We start from the raw sequence: 25,067 nt of genomic DNA on the forward strand, positions 1-25,067 counted from the left end.
TTATAGTCATTTGCGTAAGTTCAATAAGAATCTGTTCTCCCTGTAACAGAACACCATTAGAAATATTGGTTATTTTGCCAAGGCTTTGACTGGAATGTCATATTTGAGAAAGACATGTATAATTTCAGATATGACCAGACAGCTTTAAGGAACTGAAGTTGACTTTATGAAACGTGGAGCCATAAAGCCCCTTGGAAGTGTTGGCCCGATACCTTGCTTCTAAAGTTCCCAGCAGCCTTCCCGGGGTGAGTAAAGAATGTCGCTTCCTGGCAGGTGCAGGAAACTCAGGATACTTTGGAGACCTCGTGAAGAGGAATTCACCCAAATCTACAGGTATTGCGGTCATGTCTGATGGCAAGTGCTTGGCTTGGCTTCTGGCCTGGAGAGGCTACTAAGAGTTCAACCTAGAGACTCCTTGTAAAAACTTCCAGCAAAGCAAATTTTAGAAGATCTATATGGCCGGGTGATGGGTATTAAGGAGGGCACATGTGATGAGCACTGGGTGTTATACGCAACTAATGCATCATTGAACACTACATCAAAAACTAATGATGTACTGTATGGTGACTAGCTGAACATTAAAAAAAAAAAAAAGATCTTTATGGCCAAGTGCTATTCTTGCTGGGCTTATCTAAATAATTATAACAAGTTTGTTAAAATTGGACTTGTTTTGCAAACAAATTAGTCTTGACTTGGCTAAATCTAAAAATGAGGGTTATTATAGAGAGAAATTACGTTTCAATAACCCACCTTTGCGGATGTTAAATCCTAGTTCTTTTTTTTTTTTTAAGATTTTATTTATTTATTTGAGAGAGAGAGAATGAGAGACAGAGAGCATGAGAGGGAGGAGGGTCAGAGGGAGAAGCAGACTCCCTGCCGAGCAGGGAGCCCGATACGGGACTCGATCCCGGGACTCCAGGATCATGACCTGAGCCGAAGGCAGTCGCTTAACCAACTGAGCCACCCAGGCGCCCCTAAATCCTAGTTCTTTTTTTTTTTTTTTTAAAGATTTTATTTATTTGACAGAGAGAGACACAGCGAGAGAGGGAACACAAGCAGGGGGAGTGGGAGAGGGAGAAGCAGGCCCCTGGCTGGGCAGGGATCCCGATGCGGGGCTCGATCCCAGGACTCTGGGATCATGACCTGAGCCGAAGGCAGACGCTTAACGACTGAGCCACCCAGGCACCCCTAAATCCTAGTTCTGATCGTCTTTAAAAGTTGTTTGCCTAAGCTAGACAACTTGAGGTAAACCTCAGAGTAATTGACACAATAGCTTTGGCTGCCGTTTTGGTGGGTCTCCAGGCACTTACGCTAGGACTACACATAAAATAGGCAAAACAGTATGTTTACCCAGCAGGACTCTAAATGACACTTCCCAGGTGCTAGATGCACTTAACCAAAAATTAAGTGAGGTCAGAGAGGGACTTCTCAAAAAGCAGGCCAATGTTGATTATCTACTATGACTACACCATTTAGGATGTGAGGAGTTTCTTCATATGCGTTGTTTTAACATTACACCTAACTCTTTTTTTTTTTTTTTAATGTGCCTTTCTTTTTTTTTTTTTTAAGATTTTATTTGACAGAGAGAGAGAGACAGCGAGAGAGGGAACACAAGCAGGGGGAGTGGGAGAGGGAGAAGCAGGCTTCCCGCAGAGCAGGGAGCCCGATGCGGGGCTCGATCCCAGGACCCTGGGATCATGGCCTGAGCCAAAGGCAGTCGCTTAACGACTGAGCCACCCAGGTGCCCCAACATTACACCTAACTCTTGCAAGGAGTCCCTATTAATAGGTGACATTGGTGATCAATTAAATAAGATCAAGATATCCACTGGTCTGTTTAATGGAATTGGTAACTGGGGATCTTATTAAGAGATGTGATCACAATTTTGAGCTTGATATTCTTTTGCATGTGTTGATGCATGTGTCGCCTGCTGTCCATCACGACCCCCCGAAACCATACCACGGGCCTCTAGACCAAACCCTGGATAGATTCTGCCATACAGCACGCTGCCCCATTTCAGCAGGAAGCAGCCAAAGTGGTCATCATCCTGTCCCCTAACGTCCCGTTCCCTAATGGCAGTTAAGGATTCTATTCCAGAGGGAGGAATGAGTAAGGAAAGGGTTAAGGGATAGGCAGGGAAGGTAGGGGGCCTCTGGCTGGGCTCTGAAACTCTTCCTGGCAGGCAGAAGTGCTGAGACAGAGTGAACAAGAGATAAGGGAATAGACCAGACCACCTGGCCCCGGATGTTAGGGAGTAATTTTCTTTGGCGGCTACCGTGTGGTCACAGAAAATGACCAGACATCAAAGAAGTAAGTCACTAAGGGTGTTATCAATAGTCCTTGCTCAAACCAAGACAGCACAAGAATCTCAAGGCCACAAGCTGCCTTGTCAAGTTTACAATAAAAGACTGGCCCTAAAAACCCTCAGTGGCAACCCATTTGGGACCCCTCTCTAGAGAGCTTTTTCTGTCCTTTCTGCTCTCACCTTCACTTAACAAACTTTCACTTCATTCACCCTTTTATATGGGCGAGATTCATTCTTCCACTCCGGGAGACAAAAACCCTGCAATCCTACATTACTATTGTAATGAACCTGGCCCTTGTAAGATGGTGGACTTAATCAATACATGTTGTGTGTGTTCTGACCCCTCCATTGGCCTGCCTCTCCCCATCTCTCTCCCTCTCCTCGGGCCTCCCTCATCCCTGAGACACAACGTTGTCAAAATTGAGCTCATTAATACCCCCACTATGGCCTCTCAGTGTTCAAGCCAAAGGAAGAGGCACACATTTCCCAGTTTAAATCAAAAGCTAGAAATGATGATGCTTAGTGAGGACGGCATGTTGAGAGCAGAGACAGGCCAAAAGCTGGGCCTCTTGTGCCAGTTGGCCAAGTTGTGAATGCAATGGAAAGTTCTAGAAGGAAATGAAAAGTGCTATTCTGGGGAACACACAGATGAGAAGAAAGACAAACAGCCTTATTGCTGATGTGGAGAAAGTTTAATGGTCTGGATGGGAGATCAAAGCAGCCACAACATTCTCTTGAGCCAAAGCCTCATCCAGAGCAAGCCCCTGACTCTCCTCAATTCTCTGAAGGCTGAGAGAGGTATGGAAACTGCAGAGGACAAGTTGGAAGCTGGCAGAGGTTGGTTCGTGACGTTTAAGGAACAAAGTCATCTCCATAACTTACAAGTTGCAAGGTGGTGTGTGCAAAATGAAGCTCTTCTTCCTTCTCATTTTCTGTGTTTTTTTCTTCAGTTTTTTTGTCCCACTGTGTTGCTGCAAATTCTTCTGTGGATTCCAGATGCCTCCCAGAGCTGTTTCTGTTTGTGGAAAGCTGTGTAATTGTTGATCTTCATCAGGGGAATGGAGGCTTTATTTATTTATAAATAAATAAAATCTTTTAAAAAAAGATTTATTTTATCTATTTATTTGAGAGAGAGAGAGAGTGAGAGAGAGAGAGCCCAAGAGGGGGTAGGGTCAGAGGGAGAAGCAGACCCCCTGCCGAGCAAGGAGCCTGATGTGGGACTCGATTCCAGGACTCCGGGATCATGACCTGAGCCAAAGGCAGTCGCTTAACCAACTGAGCCACCCAGGCGCCCAGTCATAATCTTTTCTCCGTCTCTCTCCCAAGTGTCTAGCATTACTGGAAACAAATCAACTGATGTATTTTTTTTGAATGGACGATAAGCAATTTTGGCTATGGTGTGGAGATACAACGATACAACAGCTAACATTTATCTGCAAGTTCTTCCAACTTAGTTGAATACAATATTCTTTTCTTTTCTCAGGGTTAATAGAGACATAGCAGAGAGATAAACACACCAGCTGATCAACGGAAAAAGATACATTTAAGAAAAAGATCCAGGAGATGGCCTCTGACAGATCCAGGAGATGCTCTCTGACATGGAGAGAGTAGGTATACTACCCTTTAAGGGCTCTTGATGCCTTTGATTCCTCTGTATCTCATTATTTTTCCATGAAATACAGAGTACTATGGCCTTTGTTATTTATTTATTTATTTATTTAAAGAAAAGGCTCTGCTTACGTTTCTTTAAAAGATTTTATTTATGACAGAGAGAAAGGGAAAGAGAGAATACAAGCTGGGCGGATGGGAGAAAGATAAGCAGACTCCCCATTGAGCAGGGAGCCTGATGCGGGGCTTAATCCCAGGACCCTGAGATCATGACCTGAGCGGAAGGCAGATGCTTAACCGACTGAGCCACCCAGGCACCCATCCGCTTACATTTTTACTTATTCGTGCATCTCATCATACCAGAAGGGGAAAATCCGGACGTATTATGTAGACTTTTTCTCTCCATCATGGGGTAATATATATTTTTTAAAGATTTTATTTACTTATTTGATAGACGGCGAGAGCAGGAACACAAGCAGGGGGAGTGGGAGAGGGAGAAGCAGGCTCTCTGCCAAGCAGGGAGCCCGATGCGGGGCTCTATCCCAGGACCCTGGGACCATGACCTGAGCTGAAGGCAGACGCTTAACGACTGAGCCACCCAGGTGCCCCCATCGTGGGGTAATATACCTTGACTCTGACCACAACCACTTCATACCTGAGCACAAGTGAGTCTATGGATGTTCCTCCAACTGTTTCTCTGAGGCCATGGCCATGCTTTTGACCATCCCATGGCACAAGGCAAACTTACTAACTCTATCCATGAGTGTTTCTGCTCCTTCTCATTAGCATGCTTTCAGAGGCTCATGTCTTATCTGTGACCAATTAATGCACATTTCTGCGTTGTCTTAGAACTTGCAATAAATGAATTGGACCAAAGATTCAGCTACTATGGTGTGGGTAGAATCCCCCCACATGCTAGGGAATAAGGAGGGCCACTGAAGTGAGTTATTTTCATTGGTAACCTAATGTTTTCTAGTTGGGATACTGATTATAATTAATCATCACAAGGATTTGTGTTATATCCTTGTTTATTTATTTATTTATTTTTAAAAGATTTTATTTATTTATTTGACAGAGAGAGACACAGTGAGAGAGGGAACACAAGCAGGGGGAGTAGGAGAGGGAGAAGCAGGCTTCCCAGGTGCCCCTGTTATATCCTTATTTAAAAGTCAGAAAACTGATATTTAACTCAGAGAGTGAAGCCACAATTTTGACATGAGTGTAAGTTCTAAGAATCCATAGGCTGGCACCGTCATTTCTTGTCTCTTTGGTCTCCGTAGTCATGACAAACTCACACTAAATAAAGAGCTATTGCTTTTGGGGAAGTATAATTCATCTGGTGTTGTGCAACTTTATAAAAGTTCCTCCTGTTTAGGACTGGTGAAGGATAGCCGAAGAATAAGGAACTTCTTTTTTTTTTTTTTTTTAAAGATTTTATTTATTTATTTGAGAGAGAGAGAACGAGAGACAGAAAGCATGAGAGGGAGGAGGGTCAGAGGGAGAAGCAGACTCCCTGCCGAGCAGGGGCCCGATGCGGGACTCGATCCTGGGACTCCAGGATCATGATCTGAGCCAAAGGCAGTCGCTTAACCAACTGAGCCACCCAGGCGCCCAGAATAAGGAACTTCTTACCCCCCCCTACGTTACTAGTACGCAATATCGTTATACAAGTTATATCTGAGTCTGTCGTGAGTCTTAGCAGGTATTACACATATATACGTGATGAACATGAGGGGTTGAGAATCAAATGAGGCATGCCTCCCGAGATGAGATCACTGTTTGCTGAGTGGAGACAGAGAAACAGTTAACACTGAAATAAGTGGATCCCAGGCAGACATCAGAGAATGCCTCTCTAAAGATGGAACATCCAATTTGTGTTACTTCCCCTACCTCACAGTGAAGAGACTGTCCCACCATCAAGTTCCTCACACATAATCAAATTACAACTCCCTTGCGTTTTCCCAGGCTGTGTGGGTCCTGCTGCATTGCAAGCCCAGAGGAATGGTCCCCAGAGCGCAATTACATGTCAAGAGGAAGACGGAAGGTCACCCGCTCTCCGGAGGCCCAACTTCGTCGAGTGGTTTATAGGTAAGGGACACTATATTCCGTGAGGAAAAGTGGACAATTTTGGATTTTGTCCCTCTGTCTCATAGAGATTCATGAAAATCAAAGAGATTTGGATTATTTTGTGTAAAAATCAGCATAGTTCTTCTTTCTTTTTCATCATTATAACTTTCTATTTTGAGATAGTTTAAGACTCATGAGAAGTAGCAAAAACGGTACAGAAGAAGCAAAACTGTACATTCAACCCAGCTTCCCCTAATGATGATATCTTTTATAACAGTAGTCATTGTCAAAACCAGGAAATTGACAATGATCCAGTACTATTTTTTTTTAAAGATTTTATTTATTTATTTGACTGAGAGTCACAGCAAGAGAGGGAACACAAGCAGGGGGAGTGGGAGAGGGAGAAGCAGGCTTCCCGCTGAGCAGGGAGCCCGATGCGGGGCTCGATCCCAGGACTCTGGGATCACGACCTGAGCCGAAGGCAGACGCTTAACGACTGAGCCACCCAGGCGTCCCCCAAAGGACACTCCTAACCCCAATCTTGATCCCAGCCAGCCAAGGGAGACCAGAGACCAGCTCTCAAGTGTGAAGAAGAAAGCACCTGGCATAGGGCTTTTCTATTCCATATCTGGATGAGGATCCCCAGTAGAAGAAGAAAATAAGCCCGATATCCGTTTTCCTTCCCTCTTAGCATCCTCATGAGTCCCTCACCATGTAGAAGCAGGAGGCAGAAGAGGAGTGATAGTACTACGTGGGTTCTTACAGCACATGCATATTCTCACTGATGTCCTAGAATTTCAATCACAGTAGGATCCCATTCTCTTGGGCACCAATGACGGGTAAGGGAGAATATAAGCTAGGAATCTTCTCTTCTCTCAAAAATTCTCGCCAAGGTCACTTAGGTCAACAGCCCATTATGAAATAAAACCTTACAGAAAGTACCAGGTGTTGAGAATCCACTCAGTTCTGCTTCCCCAGGATGGAAACATTAATGTTGAGCGGGACGTAGAGACACAGTTAAATCCATTATAATGAGGAATGAGATGGAGTTATGGGGGCTTGAGAGAAGATTTCCCTAAAGACAAAGCATGGGGTCTAGGGCTTTTAATTAACATAAAGTCATGCTGCAGAGATTGTCCTGCCACCAGGCCTCCATGCTGTATTCGTAACACAACTTGAGTTCTGTTTTCCTGTGAATATGGTGACGAATCTGTATACGGTAGTTTTAAGACGTCGGACGAGGGCTTCCAGGTTTGTCCTTCCTCAGAATGTGAAGAAGAGACAACAGTAGAGCCAACACTTGCTGCTGGACCTCAGTCCTGTGAGGAAGCGGTTTCCAAGTAAGGGGAATGATTACAAGGGGATGTTGATGGTAGTATTGGATTCCGTTCCTCGATATCACAGGGGCGCATGAGAATCGGGGGATTCAGGTCACTTACATAGGAACCGGGGAGAATGAATGAGCTTATTTATCCAGTCTTACCAACAAACCAGAAATTTCTGAATGAGGCCAATCACCTCTTCCTTCAGAAGTCTTGAGAGCTGTACACAAAAAGGCAGTAACGGATGCAAAGACCATTGATTGAGCTGGGAATCAATGCGAGTAACTAACTCAGTGCTCTGGGAAACAGCCTGCTCTTGAGGCTGAAGGATGGAGTGGGGTCCCTGAAGTGGTGTGCTAGAAATTGTTCAGCACCAGTTCCCCAGAGGAAGGTGGGGGAAAGCCTTTATGTGTAGTGTTGGCCGATTTCTGTGGGGTGACTACTTCCATCATGGTGGATTGCAGACTACCAACATGATGACCCTGAGCATGGCTTTGGAAATAGGTGTGCAGTAGCCCACCACTACAAGAGTATTTTCACCACACAGATACCTTAGATGTAAATAACTTCAAGAGGGGAGGGTATAGAGGTGCCTGGCTGGCTGAGTCAGTGGAGCATATGACTCGTGATCTTGGGACCCTGAGTTCAAGCCCGACTTGGGTGTAGAGATTACAAAAAAATAAATATAACTAAACTTAAAAACAAAAGAGCGCAGAGTATAGTAAGATGTAGTAAAATAATTAGAAAGTAATAAGCTTTCAACATTTATTACTTTTGTTTGTAAAATAGGTCTATTTAAATGAAAATTTTATAGAATTTAATTTTCTGTTAACAATGTTAACATGTTGGGGCGCCTGGGTGGGTCAGTCGTTAAGTGTCTGCCTTTGGCTCAGGTCTGGATCCCAGGGTCCTGAGATCAAGTCCCACATCGGGCTCCCTGCTCAGCGGGAAGCCTGCTTCTCCCTCTCCCACTCCCCCTGCTGTGTTCCCTCTCTTGCTGTCTCTCTCTGTCAAATAAATAAATAAATAAAATCTTTTAAAAAAAACAACGTTAACATGTTTAACAATCTACGCACTAAATTCCCGGAAAACGTACCAATCGAATCCCATGATCTGGGGTGAGCCGGCTCCCGCCTACCAGTGGCTTCCTTCCACCTCCTAAATCCCCACCACAGCCACCCACTGGAACCCAGCGCGCACAAGCACCATAAGAGAACAGAAGGTGGTGTATTTACCCTCAGTGCTTTGCATGGGGCTGACATAATCCATGGCTGATTTTGTGGCCCCAGACATAGCACCAAGACTTAGGAGGGCAGGTCAAGGTTCTCTCACATGACTTGCCCAAAACCCTTTTGAGAAAAGAGCTACAGATTCTTTTTAACTCCATTTCTCCAAATACTTGTTCTTTTTAGCCTTAGTCTATCAGTTTCTCTGTGAATCCCTTTCATGTTGAAGTGAATAGAGATATCAAGGACTATATAAGGAGTCTGGGGATCAAGGATTACATGCATAGAGCAAGAAATCAAGAGAATCTAAGAAAATGTCAGTGAAATTAGATGACATTTCATGATCCCACAGCATCAATCATGCAATAACTACTGTACCCACAGAAATCAGTGCTTTGGTCCTCTTTCATCACAGCCCTTCTTAGGAGCTAGGACTCTTGCCGTATGATTCCCCCGGTCTTGATTCGTTCCACATTTCCAGCTCCCCAAGACAGAGATTGGATTGAGTTGGTTGTCCTCATCCAGAAAATATCACCTGTGTTAGGGCAGATTTCTCACAACCAGGCACTTACTTCATGAACCACTAGCTCACCCTATAGATCATGATTATCAACTTTGGCTAAATATTGGAATCATTTGGGAAGCTTTAAAAGTAACGATGCTGAGGCCCCACCTCTAGCCCCCTGATTTAATTGGTCTGGGCTGTGATCCATGTTTTGGGGAATTTTTAAAGCTTCCCAGGCACAGTCAAGTTTGGGGAACTGCTATGGGAGCATGTATTCCACCCATGAGTCAATTGGTAATTCAGTGTTTTTATTCCAGCAGTCATAGGATACCAATTAGAGCCATCTATTTATTTATCTATTTAAAAATTATTTTTACCAAATGACCCCAAATACTTATTTGACTAAATTCTATTTCATGCATAAGCGTGATGGCCTCCCCTGTTTATTAGACTTTGGCAGTTAAAAAAAACCAAAAACCAAAAAACCAGGCAGCCTCATCCAGAACAGTGCAAATGCTAAGGGTAAGATTAGTCTACAGTTTTACTGTAGGATAAATACATATTTTTTTTAAAAGGTCCCTCCTTCTGGCCCTATCAACTCTCAGTTTTGACCATTAAATATAGACGAATTTTCCAAAAATCACTGCTTCTCCAAGATCCTCAATGCCGTCATCATCCATCTCTGTTCATTTTTCCTGAATGACCTCCAGTATGTCATCTGTAAAGTCTCCCTGAATGAGGATTTCATCCTCTCCTTTTACTGAGGCACGGCAGGAGAATTTTTGAGCAAAACAAACAAACAAACAAACAAAACAAACAAAAAAACCACCCAACACTGTGCTTCTTTCTTAAAAAAATTTTTTAAAGATTTTATTTATTTATTTGAGAAAGAGAGAGAACGGGAGAGCATGAGCTGGGGAGGGACATATGGAGAGGGAGACAGAGAATCTCAAGCAGACTCCAAGCTTGGTGTGGAGCCTTACTCGGAGCTCCATCTCACAACCTGAGATCATGATGTCAACCAAAATTAAGAGTCGGATGCACAACCAACTGAACCACCCAGGCGCCCCTCTCTGTGCTTCTTTAAGATCAGTTTTGAAAGTTGAAAGGCCACACATTCCTGTTACATATTTCTTTTTCCGCTCTGGGAATTTTGGCAATCCTAACCTTTTGTGATACCATCTTCCTTTTTTGCTTTATTTGACCCCTTCCACCTCTCTTCTGCTTTTTCTTCTCTTCCTCTTCCCCTCCTCTGCCTTGACCTTCACTAAGTCCACCTTCTTGTTTCTGTGAATTTTCTGCAGTAAATTTTGCAAACTCATTTAGAATATTCTCCACAGTAAAGGACTTAGTGTGGGTAGTGTGCATCTAACTTGCCCTCAGGTATTGCCCCTCAGATCTCCTTTGCCATCACGCCCACCAGATTCAGAAATACCAGGAGTCATCTCCCAAACTGCCAGCTGAAGCAACACATGCCCAATCAGGGCAACTTAAACAAAAGAAGTTAGGTATGACCACTTTGGACACTGGAATAATAGGAGAAGAGGTAGAATGGTCAAGACACATTTGGTTTGAGAGATCCCCTTAGTTCTACTCTCCATATATCTGGTTAAAAAATCTTTCTGTCGGGGCGCCTGGGTGGCTCAGTTGGTTAAGCAACTGCCTGCCTTCGGCTCAGGTCATGATCCTGGAGTCCTTGGATCAAGTCCCACATCGGGCTCCCTGCTCAGCAGGGAGTCTGCTTCTCCCTCTGACCCTCCCCCCTCTCATGTGCTCTCTCTCTCTCTGTCTCAAATAAATAAAATAAAATCTTTGGAAAAAAAAAAATCTTTCTGTCCAAGTCATCTCTTAAAAAAAAATTATTTATTTATTTATTTATTTGTCAGAGAGAGAGAGACAACACAAGCAGGGGAAGCAGCAAGCAGAGGGAGAAGCAGGCTCCCTGCTGAGCAAGGCGCCTGATGTGGGACTTGATCCCAGGACCCTGGGATCATGACCTGAGCTGAAGGCAGACGCTTAACTGACTGAGCCACCCAGGCATCCCCCAGGTTGTCTCTCTTTTGAGAGTCTAATGGAACTGTCCAGTAGAACTTTCTGTGATGATGGAAATGTTCTATTCTGCATTAGCCAATGTGGTAGCCATTTGCCACATGTAGGTATTAAGCACTTGAAATGTGAATAGTACAGCTGAAGAGCTGAATTTTAATTTAATTTAATTTAATTGAAAGTTTAAATGGCCCCTTCTGGCTAAGGCCATTGTTTGGACGAACAGCTCTAGCTTGTAATCACATCCCTTTCATTTTTTTGGGTGAACTTATTTCTTTCTTGTTTTTTAAGATTTTATTTCTAGTAATCTCCACACCCAGCAGGGGGCTCAAACTCATGACCCCAAGATCAAGAGCCACATACTCCACTGACTGAGCCAGTAAGGCACCCCTTGTGAACTGATATCTAACATTTTCCTTTTTTTGAAACTCAAGGGTTCCAGTCAAGGTCAACATGAGGAGCAGGAATATTCGCAGGCACAAGAATCAGGTAATTGGCTGGTATAGAGATGAAACCAGGGGTGTGTCAGTGGGTTGATGGAAATGTCCTGTGGTTTTACGTGAAGATAGTCTTGAAGTCCTTTGTGGTGGTGATGATCAAAAGCAATTATTCTTATCTCTAACACCATCCTCCCTACAACCAAAATGCAAATATGAAGTATTTGTAATCTTGGATATAATGCCTGGAATGGATTCCATATTCCAAACCCTCTATTGGGGATATTAAACACATTCTCTTTTTATTGTCCATGGAAGCTCTATGAGAGGATCCTATAGACTCTATTTCAAAGACAAATAAAGCAAACTCAGAAGTGAGAAATCTTCCAGTGGGGCAGCACTGGATTGTGTTTGTTTTTTTTTTTTTTTAAAGATTTTATTTATTTATTTGACGGAGAGAGACACAGCGAGAGCAGGAACACAAGCGGGGGGAGTGGGAGAGGGAGAAGCAGGCTTCCCGCGGAGCAAGGAGCCCGATGCGGGGCCCGATCCCAGGACCCTGGGATCATGACCTGAGCCGAAGGCAGACGCTTAACGACTGAGCCACCCAGGCGCCCCTGGATTGTGTTTGGTTTAACTAAAAGGGGCCTGTTCTCTTTTAATCTAATCCATGTGAAGACTTCAAAAAAATAAGCAATGTGTGGTTAAGGGTCTTGATCTTTTGTGACGTTTATACTCTGATTGCTTTGGGTTAGGAGACATTCCTATTTATGAGTCTCCCAGGGCTGCCATAACAAAATACCCCAGACTAGGGCACTTCAACAATAGAAGCTAATTTTCTCATCGTTCTGGAGGCTGGAAGTCTCAGATCAGATGTTGGCAGATCTAGTCTCTGGTGAAGGCTCTCTTCCTGGCTTGTAGATGGCCACCTTCTCCCTGGGTCTTCACATGGCTTTTCCTCTGTGTATCCAGAGAGAGAGAGACAGACAGACAGACAGAAAGATCTGTTCTCTCTTCCTCTTCATATAAGGACACCAGGATACCAGTCCTATTGGATTAAGAGTTCTTTCTTATGACCTCATTTCACCTTTAGGACTTTCTTATAGGCTCCATCTTCAAATTCAGCATGTATACCAGCCCAATACTCACTGTGTTGCCTTGGAAAAATTTACCTGACTTGACTCTCCTACATCCTGTCATTACATGCTCCACCTCTAAGTGCTCATGGTTGGAAACTGTCCCACGTGGTGTGAAGTAGTTTGAAAGCCACGTGAGATTCAAGGAGAGCAGGGCACTGGTTTGGCTGTATCTTAAGCCTCAGCCCAATTCCTGTGTTTACCCACTCATCTGTATACACATCAATAGCTGACACTGTGTTCTATTTTCTCTAGGTACCACACAGCCAGGAAGCAAGATTGAGAGCACTTCGAGGTAAGAGAAGAAAAGCTGAGAAAGGTTAAGTAACAGTTTGAGACTTTTTATTTTTCCTGTGCAAATCCCTACTCTCTGCAAAATGAGATTCCATCACATATAAATCTTGATAAACCGATTTTGTCAGAGCACAGTGTATCAGAGACTTCTATCGTCCAGGAAGAGATATTTGTTCTATGCAAATCATCCTTGCCCAGAGCCTGAATGCTGGGGGTAGAGTCCAGCAGCCCATGCGTGGAGGGTCTCCAAATGGTGCTGGGAAGGCTCTCCCAGCAGGATGATGGAAACGCTCGGGGAACCAGGGGATGGTCTGGGGTGCCTCGGGATGGACGGTGGCAAACACTAGGATGAACGGATGTGACTTTGCCTCTTCAGCTTTCCTGCTTGTTCCTTTTATGGACTTGCCTTCTTTCTCCAGCATCAGGTATTAGCTGCTTCTTGGGACCATGTAGAAATTTAGTTGTTGTGGTTCCTGCCGGAGGCAATACCGCCCCCTCCCCCAAGCCATCCAGCCTGGCTTCCTTTTTGAATTTGGGGTGCAGTTTCAGTAGTAACAAAGAACATTCTTGTGCCTTTCTTTGTCTGGATTCAAAGAACAAAGCCCCTTGTTCTCCCCACATACCCTTCTCTCTGATGTCTGGATTCCCAATGGGACATACGTGATTCAACATCCTGGATTCCTCCAGGTCATGCCATGTCTAGCAATCTGCATCTCACACGTGCAATGTGTATTTTTCAGAAGAGACTTGCTTGGAAGAGAAGACAGTAGTACCCCTCCAGGCTCCTAAACTTTTTTCCGGGGTTGAACCAGCTTGTAAAAGTAATCAGTTTCTAGGACCTGAAGGAAATGTGGACATAGAGTTGATTGATAAGAGTGCAAACGGATACAGGTAAGAATCGAAGATGCTGATTGTTTCAATATAATTCTCCTATAAAGGAAGTATATGCTGTGTGATATTTACATGTATACACCTACATGGTAGGGTATGTGATCCATCCCTTAAGACATCTGAAATTTTGTCAATATTCTCTGTATTCTATGCACTGAGTTGGTATGTTAATTTCAACATATGTAGAATACAGAGAAATTGGGGCTCAGAGAGTTTATTTTTTTATTTTTTTAAAGATTATTTATTTATTTATTTGACAGAGAGAGAGAGAGAGACAGCAAGAGAGGGAACACAAGCAGGGGGAGTGGGAGAGGGAGAAGCAGGCTTCCCGCTGAGCAGGGAGCCGGATGCGGGGCTCGATCCCAGGACCCTGGGATCACGACCTGAGCTGAAGGCAGACACTTAACTGACTGAGCCACCCAGGTGCCCCAGGGCTCAGAGAGTTTAATTAACTCCCTAGAGTTTTCTAACGTAGTGAAAGTCACGGATGGGTCTTGAACCTTGCTCCACTCCAAGCTCCACATCCCTCTGCACTTTTGTTCTTTAAATCAAAGTCCTGGTTTTCTCCCAGCATGACTCTCACTCTGGCTCCTTTCAGCGTCCACTTCCCCATGGCTGGCTTCTATCTATGGCCAGCGACACACCTTGGCTTCTTGGTAACAGCAGCAGTGACCGTGAGGATTGCGTTCGATTCTTGGGGTCAGCATCTGGACCTGAAGTTACAGCACGAGGAGCAGTGGATGGTGGCAGGCCCTTTGTTTGAGGTCTCCGTGGAGCCCAAGGGGGTCATCGCTGAAATCCACCTCCCCCACATCATCTCCCTCCCAGGTAAGGAGGGGGGAGGGGAGGCCATGGGGATGGTGGGGAACACTGTCTGATCGTCTTTGTGGTTGTCCTACAGCAAATGAGGTCGATATCTCTTGGTTCCAAGTTGCCCATTTTAAGGATGAGGGGATGGTCCTAGAGCCGCCAGCCCGAGTGAAGCCTTTCTGTGCAGTCCTGGAAAACCCCAGCTTCTCTCTGATGGGGATCCTGCTGAGAATCGCCAGTGGAACCGGTGTTTCGGTCCCCATCACTTCCACGGTCCTGATCTATTATCACTTCCACCCTGAAGATACTAAATTTCACTTGTACCTTATCCCCAGCGACTCCTTGTTAATGAAGGTAAGGCTGGCAGATTTTGGAGAAGATATGAGAATTACACTGTCAGCCTATCACCTTCGACATTCTGTTTCTATATTGAACAGAAAAGTCAATGCACGGCTTTCATTGATAGAAGCATGAATCACCCTCCATGAGTTCAATCTGTAGGTGCTGACTCTTGAGCCATATGCAAGGATCTGCAATAGGAATTCAGTTCTGCTAAAAATGGAGCTGTCTTTTCTGGCTTTTAAGGAGAAAGAAAACAGGGGACGAGACTTATGGGGAATGGCAGAAGAAGTAATGCAGAGATTTCATTGTAGATTTGAAATTAATAATATCTAAATTAAATACACACACACACACACACACACACACACGCCCCTCTGGAATCATCCTCCTCTTGTGCCGTGGCATCTCCCTCTAATGCCTTTGTAAAGGCTCAGAGTCCCCCAATCTTTCCTGGGTTAGTGCTGAAGCAGACATGGTGGCCCTTGAAGCTCTAGAGCCCTTGCCTTCCTAGATAAAGTGGAGACTTTACAGGGGAAGATCATTTGATTTTCTGACCAATTGGTTGAGCCTTGGTGGAGACTTTACAGGGGAAGATCATTTGATTTTCTGACCAATGGTGGAGACTTTACAGGGGAAGATCATTTGATTTTCTGACCAATTGGTTAATTCTCCTACAGCCCAAGCAGAGACAGTGAATGCCTGGTGGTCATTAGGGTTGTGAGTAACTGTGGGTATTTAAAATACAAAAGAAAATATTTTAATCTCGATGCTAAAGATGACCGTTCCTGGGGTACACAGGGACAAAAAACCAGCAACAAAACCCCAAAAAAGTCGTATGGGATCTTCTTTTTGTTCTGGACACAGGCTGGCCCATCCTGCTTTTTCTTCCTTCCTGGACCCCAAATCTCATAGGATCATTTGCTCCTACTTTACTGATTCAGTAGAAACAATGAAATGGAAGTGACTTCATTTCCCTGCCATCAACTTTATAAGTCTAATTCTGTGCCAGCTTCACTCCTCCTCCACCCTCACGCCCCCTCCTGCAGTGATAAGACTGCCCCCTACTTGCATAAGGCCAGGGTTTGAGAAGTGTCCTGGACCCATTTCCCTCTGGCCTTTCCCAGGAGGACACCACACCCGGAAGGATCTACCCTCGTCTCAGTGAGTGTGTCCCACCCTGGACTCACATCCCCCTCAGCAACCCCAGATCGACCATAGCTACCATATTAGAGAGATGCTTTCCTTCCCCTCTTAGTGTCCATTTCTCTCTTCTGTGTTTTGGTGAATGGATCATCAGCTTTATGGACCGCCTGGTCTGTACCTTCCTCAGGGCTCACTCTGCCCTCAGGTGCCTCTCACTGGGTTAGTGTACCTCCACTTCTTCAGATGGCTCTGTTCAAAATCTCCATTGGATGATTCTTCCCTGATGTCTGACAGCATGTTGTGCTGTTGGCCTCACCCTTCCTTGATAACAATCCTCTATTATTCCTTCACATCCTATTTCCCCAATCTCCTAGTTAACCATTCTGGTCCCTCTTCCAGGTCTTCACTTCTGCAGGTGCTTGCTCTGAAACCCCCCATCTCCCAAACGCACTGATGGTCTTAGTGACTGTTCTCAGGCCTGTCACCAAATCCCACTGAAGGAGAGGATTCCTAAATCTGTATCCCTGTCCTGGACTCTCCAGAGCTCCATCTGTGAACTGCCCGACTTAATGCGCCCACTTGACTGCCCATCAGCATACCTACCTCATGTATTAACCTCCTTATCTTCCCCAAAACTGCCCTGCTCTTTCAACTGTCTTCTCCATGGAGGATATAAAACCAAGTTCCGCTAAGTCATTTGATCCCAGATCTAGAGTTTATCTTCCATCTCTCTGTTTCCTTTCCTTTCCTCATCCAGTGTATCCTCCAGCCCAGTGAGTTTTGCTTTCGTAATAGTCTATGAACTCTTTTGGAGCTTGCAACCTACAGAGCAACAGACAGTAAATAAGTAAGGAGATGCTCAAGTCCAGCTCTCTTTGCTTTCAGAGTTTGCTTTCATAATGTGACTCGAGCCAGTTTCATTGCCTCTTCGCCGCTGCCAGTGATGGAGTGCTCCTCCGCTGACTTCTGCTGGAAATATGACTCAGGCCTTCAGACTTCTTCCACTGGTTCCATTATTGTACATGTAGCTTCTGCTTTTTATCTGGCAACAGGGAGATCTTTTACAAACATAAATAATCGCACCTCTTCTTGGCCAAGACTCTTCCATGAATCCTTACTACACTTGGGACATAAACCAAGTCATCTCCTTCGTCCATGGCATCATTTGGCTCTAGTACCATCAACCCTCTTCCTTCCCTCCATTGGCCTCATAAATCTCTTTATTTGCTTATTGTCTGTACTTTTGTTGATTGTAAACATTGTACATGGGAGGGACCACTTCCTCTTAATCACAAGTTAGTTAAAAGCACAGCGTAAGGCCTGTTGTAGACACTCATGAAATGTTGACAGAAGGAATGAAATGTGGTCTGTCTTCCTCTCTTTGGAGGGGAAGACGAGTGGAGAAACCTTTTCTCCACTTGAAAACGCAAGTTAAACTCAAAATATCGCTGGTTGCCCAGAGAATTTTCCCTGCTTGTGTGATGAGCTGCACAATGCAGTATGGTAGCCAGATGCCATGCCTGGCTGTTGAGTTCTTTGGTTTAGAGGTGCTATAAATTTAAGATATGCAATAAATTTTTTTTTAATACACAAAGATTTTGAAGATAGAATATAATGCAAGTATATACATGTTAATTTTTTTTTTAAAGATTTTATTTATTTGACAGAGAGAGATACAGCGAGAGAGGGAACACAAGCAGGGGGAGTGGGAGAGGGAGAAGCAGGCTTCCCACCGAGCGGGGAGCCCGATGTGGGGCTCGATCCCAGGACCCTGGGATCATGACCTGAGCCAAAGGCAGACGCTTAACGACTGAGCCACCCAGGCGCCCCTATACATGTTAATTATATTGATTACATATTTAAAGGATAATTTGTGGGGTTATATGAAATATTTCATAAATATATTAGTAATAGTACTTTCATCTGCTGCTTTTTGCTTTTTTTTTAAAAAATGCAGCCGCTAGAAAATTTGAAATTACACTTGGGGCTTGCGTTATATTTCTACTCAACAGTGCTGCTCCATGGAAATCCATTGATCCAATCAAAAATATTTATTCTGTGCTTTACCTATTCCAAACACTATTTTAGTGGCTGGGGATGCATCAGTGGACAAAACAGACAAAAGCAGGACTACCAAAGGTTGTTTGGAAGATGGAAATGCTTGTGGTACAGGAAAAATATATGTGATATGACACGTGCTATAAAAAATAAGAAAGGGAAAGGGAATCAGGTTCGACCCATACGACAAGCTAAGTACAGGAGTCTGTCCCACTATCTGCAGAAATCTGCTCTCAATGATAACCTATCACTGTTATACTGATGTATTTGGTTGTTTAAGTTCCAATCTCTTATTATTATAATTTCAGTTAAATATATCTCCTCATTTAAAATAATTTTTTTAAAGATTTATTTTTTTTTTTTTTAAGGATTTTATCTATTTATTTGACAGAGAGAGACACAGCGGGAGCGGGAACACAAGCAGGGGGAGTAGGAGAGGGAGAAGCAGGCTTCCCGTGGAGCAGGGAGCCCAATGCGGGGCTCGATCCCAGGACCCCGGGATCATGACCTGAGCTGAAGGCAGACGCTTAACGACTGAGCCACCCAGGTGCCCCAAAGAGTTTTTTAAAGTAATGTCTATCACCAACGTGGGGCTCGGACTCACCACCCCGAGATCAAGTCGCATGCTGTAGTAATTGAGGCAGCCAGACACCCCTAAAATAATTCTTCATCAGAGATGGCATGGCACATTATTGTCTTCCCTCTGTCCTTTTCTCTTTATCCCTCTGGAGCTGCTGCTCTTTACTAGTGTGTGTGTAGTGACTCCTTGAGAACCTGCCGCCTCCCTCCCCTGCCTCTACCCCACCATGGTTTCATTTCCTTCTCCATACAATTTGAAATTTTTCTTCCACTTGAACTTCCGGGTCCAGCTCATGTTCCAGCATCGGACATTCTTTCCTTCAAATGGATCTACGGATTTCTTTTAATTTAAATCAAATATGCAGATAAATGTATTGCTCCCTAATTTTCACAGTGGACACACCATGTATCCAGTACCCATATGGAGAAGTATAACATCACCAGCTTCTCTTTCCCCTTCCTGCCCTCTCCTGATCACTACCCACCAAAAGTATTTACTAACTGGAATAATGACACCATCTACTGTAATTGTTTTTGACAGTGATTCTTGCTCGTTGATTCCATAAAGTCTCTATTGAGCTGTAGCTGAGACTTTTCAAATGCTATTATTATTTTGTCATTTGAGTTCCATTCTGTGTCTTTGGCGGCTCCTCAGATAGTTCTGAGGGCTCCTTTGCTCTGCTTCTGGGTCTCTGGGGTGGTATCACTGCTGTGTTGCTTGCTGGTGTGCAGGTGGAAGAGAACCTCACGGGGCAGCAGCCTCACGATGGAGGGAAGTCGTCTCTACCCCCATCCCTTATAGATGCAGCTGCAGACAGGGATGGTCCCCTCCCGGGGCAAAAAGAAGGAAGCCACTTTGTCCCCAGATTTGAGGCGCACTCAGACAATCCCTGCCACATTATACAAAGAAAAATCATACCATACAGAGATTTGTGATAAAAAAAATCCCTTGGGGAATGCCCGGATGGCTCAGTTGGTTAGGCGTCTGACCTTTGATGTCGGCTCAGGTCATGATCTCAGGATCTTGAGATGGAGCCCAGAGTTGGGCTGTCTGCTGAGTGTGGAGCCTGCTTAAGATTCTCTCTGAGTCTCCCTCTGCCCCTCCCCCATCTCTCTACCTCTAAGAAGAAAAAACAAGAAAAAGAAAAAGAAAGAAATCCCTAGCTCTGAGATAATCACCAGTAAAGTTTTATTAATGCATCCCTCTATGTATGGGGCCTGGCTGGCTCAGTCAGAGGGGCATGCAACTGTGGATCTCAGGGTTGTGAGTTTGAGCCCCACACTGGGTATAGAGATTACTCAAAAATAAAACATAAAAAAAAGAAAATACATCCCCTCACGTCCAGAGGCCTATTGATATATACATATATAAATATATATACTTATATATATATATATTTTTGCTTATTTACTTTTAGCTATGTTTCCTGATTTGCTTCTTTTCTTTCTTTTTTTTTTTTTTAAAGATTTTATTTATTTATTTGAGAGAGAGAGTGAGAGAGAGAAAGAGCACAAGAGCGGGGAGCGGGAGAGGGAGAAGCAGACTCCCCGCTGAGCGGGGAGGCCGATGCGGGACTCGATCCCCGGACTCCAGGATCATGACCTGAGCCGAAGGCAGTCGCTTAACCAACTGAGCCACCCAGGCGCCCGATTTGCTTCTTTTCTTCTTCCTCAGGCAATAGATGATGAAGAAGCTAAGTTTCATGGTGTGCGTCTACAGACCTCACCCCCAGTGGATCCCCTGAATTTTGGTTCCCGTTATATTGTGTCCAGTTCACGTCATCTGGAAATAATGCCCAAGGTCAGTAGAATTTGAATCTACTCAAATTTAACTTGGGTTTCAAAATATTTTGTATACATGAAAAAAAAATGGAAGACCAGTGGAGGGTCAGTAGCTCAGGTGACTATTCTCTGAACCATATCCTGATAAGAGCTGGGCTATCTTTCCTTCCATGGAATAATACTATTTCCTAAAATTGTAAACTTAAAAGATTGTTGACCATTCTACCTCTGTTTTTCCCTCATTTAGCCATGAGACTATATAGGAAATGGAGTATATTTCAGTGGCCAGTTCACTGCAGGCAAACAGGTCTTTTCACCCCACTCGCAACCTCCTGATACTTTAAGTCAAGTGGTATGTTTCCTCTAGGAGTTGAAATTATCCTACAGGAGTCCTGGAGAAATCCAGGTATTCTCTAAAGTCTATGCTGGGAAGATGGAGGAACCAATTGTACTTAACGTTACTGACAAAAGACACAAGACTTTGGTCTGGCACACTTTGGTGAAGCCAGGTAGGTAAAAATATGAGGCTAAGGTTTGGGGGGAAGAAAAAAATCATGTCCCTCTCCCCTTGGTTGTAGTGAAGTGTGTCAGAGGAGAAGGTCTGTTTATGGTCCCATCCCAGAGAAGAAAACAAATCTACTGCCAGTTTATAGTCAGTGTTGAGTTGAAACAAAAGTGCTGGCAGTGGTCATGTGTGCCTGGGATAGGAATGGCTCTTGGTATGCAGAATTGGAACCTCTCATACCTAGGTGGTAGTGAACAGGAGATGCTAATTATAAGAATCAGAAGGAGCAGAAAGTCAATTGAATTCTATCTTCTGGGCAATTTTATAGTTGTTGCCATACAAAGGGACTAAACAGTTGCTGAAGGAAGAAAGACACAAAATTTATCAGAAATTTAAACAATAGCAGGGCTTTTAGAAAGAAAACATAAGACCACGTGGAAGTCTTAATGGTAAACACACTTTAGTGATTTTTCCAAATGGTTGCTCCAATTGGCAAACCTCCCACCAACTTAGAAGCACGTCCAACTTAAAAGTTCTGCACTATCAACAATCCCAGTATTACAGGGTTTAAAGAATATCATCCTTTATTGTTCGAATGTACTCACTTCATGATGGTATTTCGTGTCTAAAATACATTTGCCTAGAAGATAATTTATATAGAACAGTGGGATAATTTTACCATAGCTTTCACATTTCTCCACATTTTGGCTTATAAATAGAAAGAATATTGGAAAAATGTGTTCCTTCCTCTGATGCATTTCCTTAATGGGCAGTGAGTGACCTACTTAATTGGGTTCCATTAGTATATCAATGTTTCAATGGGATCCTTAACTTAGGAAATGGAATTAAATTATTTTAGTGCATTACATCAAAGACTAGGGAAACTACAGGGGCACCTGGCTGGCTCAGTCAGAACAGCCAGCAACTCTTGATCTCAGGGTTGTGAATTCAAGCCCCATGTTGGGTGTAGAGATTACAAAAAAATAAAACAACAACAACAACAACAAAAACTTTAAAAAACTTTAAAAAAAAAGGAAAAACTAAATAAAGGTAAATGACTCATTTCATTCTCCAACTTTTCCTTTTTTCCTAGTGGACCTCAAGTTTCATGCCGCATTGGTCCCTCCTCCTTTCTCAGGTTAGTGCAGTGTTGTGTTTTATTTTGTTTTGTTTTTGTTTTATTTGACAGAGAGAGACACACAGAGAGAGGGAACACAAGCAGGGGGAGTGGGAGAGGGAGAAGCAGGCTTCCCGCTGAGCAGAGAGCCCAGTTCCCCGAGATCATGACCTGAGCCGAAGGCAGATGCTCAATGACTGAGCTACCCAGGCGCCCCAAGTGCAGTGTTTACACCAAAAGTCAGAGGGATGTGTCTGATTTCAGGAGGTCTTTGAGTGGTGTGATGTGTCTCAATAAGGGATCATACCTTCTCTTCATCGACAAAAACTGAGTGGTGTCAGAGACAAAGACAGAGCATGATCCACTTCAGTGAATTCATGAGAGGGTATAATATGCAGACTCTGAACATGCAACCACATCTTATTGGGGAAAACGTCTTGCATCTGGTGAACTATAAGTTTTCCTCTCTCCAGGATGCACTCTGTGTCTTATAGAACAATAAGTGAAAGTAGGTCGATATGGCTGGAGAGGAAAATTTAGACGGACGGAGGCCACATGAGACCCGAGGCAGGCAAGAAACAGAAGTTGAAAGCATAAGGATGATGGTTGAACTCTTTTGGACCTTAGGCTGAAACTCTTTTGGACCTTAGGCTGAAGGCAAAGGGGGACTTTGGAAGGGTGGGTAGCAATGCAATCACTGTTCTGAACAGTGTGGATGACTATGGGTGAGGGAATGGACAGGAAGTGGGAACCGGCTTATGAGGCTGTTGTAAAAATCAAGAACAGGGATTACCTGGGAATTGGTTAAGGTTACTGGAACTGGTAGGTAGCAGAGAAAGAAATTATTCAAAGTAAGGAGTCAAGGGGGACCTGGCTGGCTCAGTCAGAAGAACATGTGACTCTTTGCCTTGGTGTTGTGAGTTCAAGTGCCACCTTGGGAGTAGAGTATTACTAAAGAAAATAATAATTAAAAAATTTTTTTTAATAAAATAAAATATGGACCCAAGATTCAGAGGATTCCATTCTGCCTTCCATACTGTTGGCTTTGATTGTCAGGCTCCCCACACAGTAAAAGTGACAGGCCTCCTGTCCCAAACCAGATCATCCAGGAGGAGAAAGAGAGCATCTCCTGATCCCTCTCCCTGAAGAGAAGGCACCTCAGGTGTCACATTGGCTTGAAATGCGCGACAGACCCTTTTCCTGGCCAGCTGGTGTGATTGTCAGGAGGTATTATATATGGGGCACCAGCATGAATCCTGAGTCAGCACGATGCAAAATACTGTCTCTCCAGTGCTCCCAATCCCTTCTGTGTTGTACATAACCAGTTAAATCTCTTTCTACACAGTTTATCAGAAGACCCTTAAGGGTAGGGAGCTGGTCTAGTCCACCTGCACCTCTGGTATCATGCATACCAATGTATGAACTTGGAAATTGTTAGAAGGATGAATAGATGAATGTACAGCAAGATAGAGTCCTCTCTAGGTTCCAAAGAAAACCAGAAAGTGAAGAAGGAGAGGTGCTCAAAGCTTGGAGGGGAGGGAATGGGATTGAAGAAGAGGGATCATTGAGTTTCCCTAAATTCATACACCCCTGAGAATGGACTGGGAACCCCGAGGATGTGTGTGTAAGCTCTGGGCAACATGCAAAAGACAATGAGCAATATCTCCACACAGAATTCTGTCTTTAAGGGGCGCCTGGGTGGCTCAGTCAGTTAAGTGTGTGACTCTTGATCTCAGTTCAGCTCTTAACTCAGGGTCATCAGTCCAAGCCCCATTTTGGGCTCCACGCTGGGCCTGGAGCCTACTCAAAAAAAAAAAGAAAAGAAAGGTCTTTAAGCTGGGCATAGTTCCCAAACCCCGTAAGTGAGCTATCCCTTTCTGAGTCTGCAACTCTTTCTTCTGCCCAGTTGTGGCCTTCATGAAGGAGCACCGCCGGCAGCTGCAAGCCAGGCTGGGGGACCTGAATGGAGTACTGGATGATCTTCAGGACAGTGAGGTCTTCACTGAGGAAGAGAAGGAGCTGGTGCAGCAGTTGCCAATGCAGCAGAGGAAGAATGAAACCTTGCTGAGGATGGTGGAGAAGAAAGGGCCTCAGGCCCTGGAGATACTCTTCAGGAGCCTTAATCAAAGGGATCCTTACCTGATGTCCTACCTCAGCCAGCAGAGTTTACAACAATGACTCAGGCCGATACTCGGGAAGAGAAAATCCAGTGGAGGCGCCTGGGTGGCTCAGTCGGTTAAGCGACTGCCTTCGGCTCAGGTCATGATCCTGGAGTCCCAGGATCCAGTCCCGCATCGGGCTCCCTGCTCGGCGGGGAGTCTGCTTCTCCCTCTGACCCTCCTCCCTCTCGTGCTCTCTGTCTCTCATTCTCTCTCTCTCAAATAAATAAATAAAATCTTTTTTTTTAAAAAAAAGAGAAAATCCAGTGTTCTCCATTGAAAATGGATAAATGGGTGCTTGGGTGGCTCAGTAGCTTAAGCATCTGACTCTTTTTTTTTTTTTTTTTAAAGATTTTATTTATTTATTTGAGAGAGAGAGAACACATGAGAGGCGATAGGGTCAGAGGACGAAGCAGACTCCCTGCCGAGCAGGGAGCCCGATGCGGGACTCGATCCAGGGACTCCAGGATCATGACCTGAGCCGAAGGCAGTCGCTTAACCAACTGAGCCACCCAGGCGCCCAGCATCTGACTCTTGATTTCAGCTCAGTTTGTGATCTCAGGGTCATGATGAGATTGAGCCCCGCATTCGGCTCTACATTAAGCAGGGAGTCTGCTTAAGATCTTCTCCCTCTGCCCCTCCTCCCACTCTCTCTCTCTCTCTCTCTCTCTCTCTCAAATAAATAAATTAATCTTTTTTTTTTTTTAAAGAAGGAAAATGGATAAGCAGACGTGT

General features: G+C 44.3%; 1 protein-coding gene across 1 annotated transcript; it reads left to right on the top strand.

Moving 5' to 3' along the window:
* Positions 1–219: 219 nt before the first annotated feature.
* On the top strand, positions 220–24,459 carry CARD8 (caspase recruitment domain family member 8). Its single transcript, XM_021681218.1, has 12 exons — positions 220–245; positions 3,789–3,912; positions 5,879–6,001; positions 11,514–11,568; positions 12,908–12,947; positions 13,687–13,837; positions 14,436–14,665; positions 14,739–15,001; positions 20,445–20,570; positions 20,919–21,060; positions 22,150–22,194; positions 24,080–24,459. The coding sequence occupies exons 2-12, from the start codon at positions 3,869–3,871 to the stop codon at positions 24,349–24,351; spliced, it is 1,491 nt and encodes a 496-aa protein (XP_021536893.1). The 5' UTR covers positions 220–245; positions 3,789–3,868; the 3' UTR covers positions 24,352–24,459.
* The last annotated feature ends 608 nt before the right edge of the window (positions 24,460–25,067 follow it).

The sequence above is a fragment of the Neomonachus schauinslandi genome, chromosome 16 (genome assembly GCF_002201575.2).
Source record: "Neomonachus schauinslandi chromosome 16, ASM220157v2, whole genome shotgun sequence".
Classification (NCBI taxonomy): Eukaryota; Metazoa; Chordata; class Mammalia; order Carnivora; family Phocidae; genus Neomonachus; species Neomonachus schauinslandi.

Excerpts from the sequence above, each read along its gene's own strand:
- CARD8 (XM_021681218.1), top strand. The coding sequence starts at position 3,869 with ATGGCCTCTGACAGATCCAGGAGATGCTCTCTGACATGGAGAGA. Across the intron at positions 3,913-5,878 it reads TGCTCTCTGACATGGAGAGA|GCTGTGTGGGTCCTGCTGCA; the intron begins GTAGGTATACTA and ends GCGTTTTCCCAG. Across the intron at positions 12,948-13,686 it reads AAGATTGAGAGCACTTCGAG|AAGAGACTTGCTTGGAAGAG; the intron begins GTAAGAGAAGAA and ends TGTATTTTTCAG.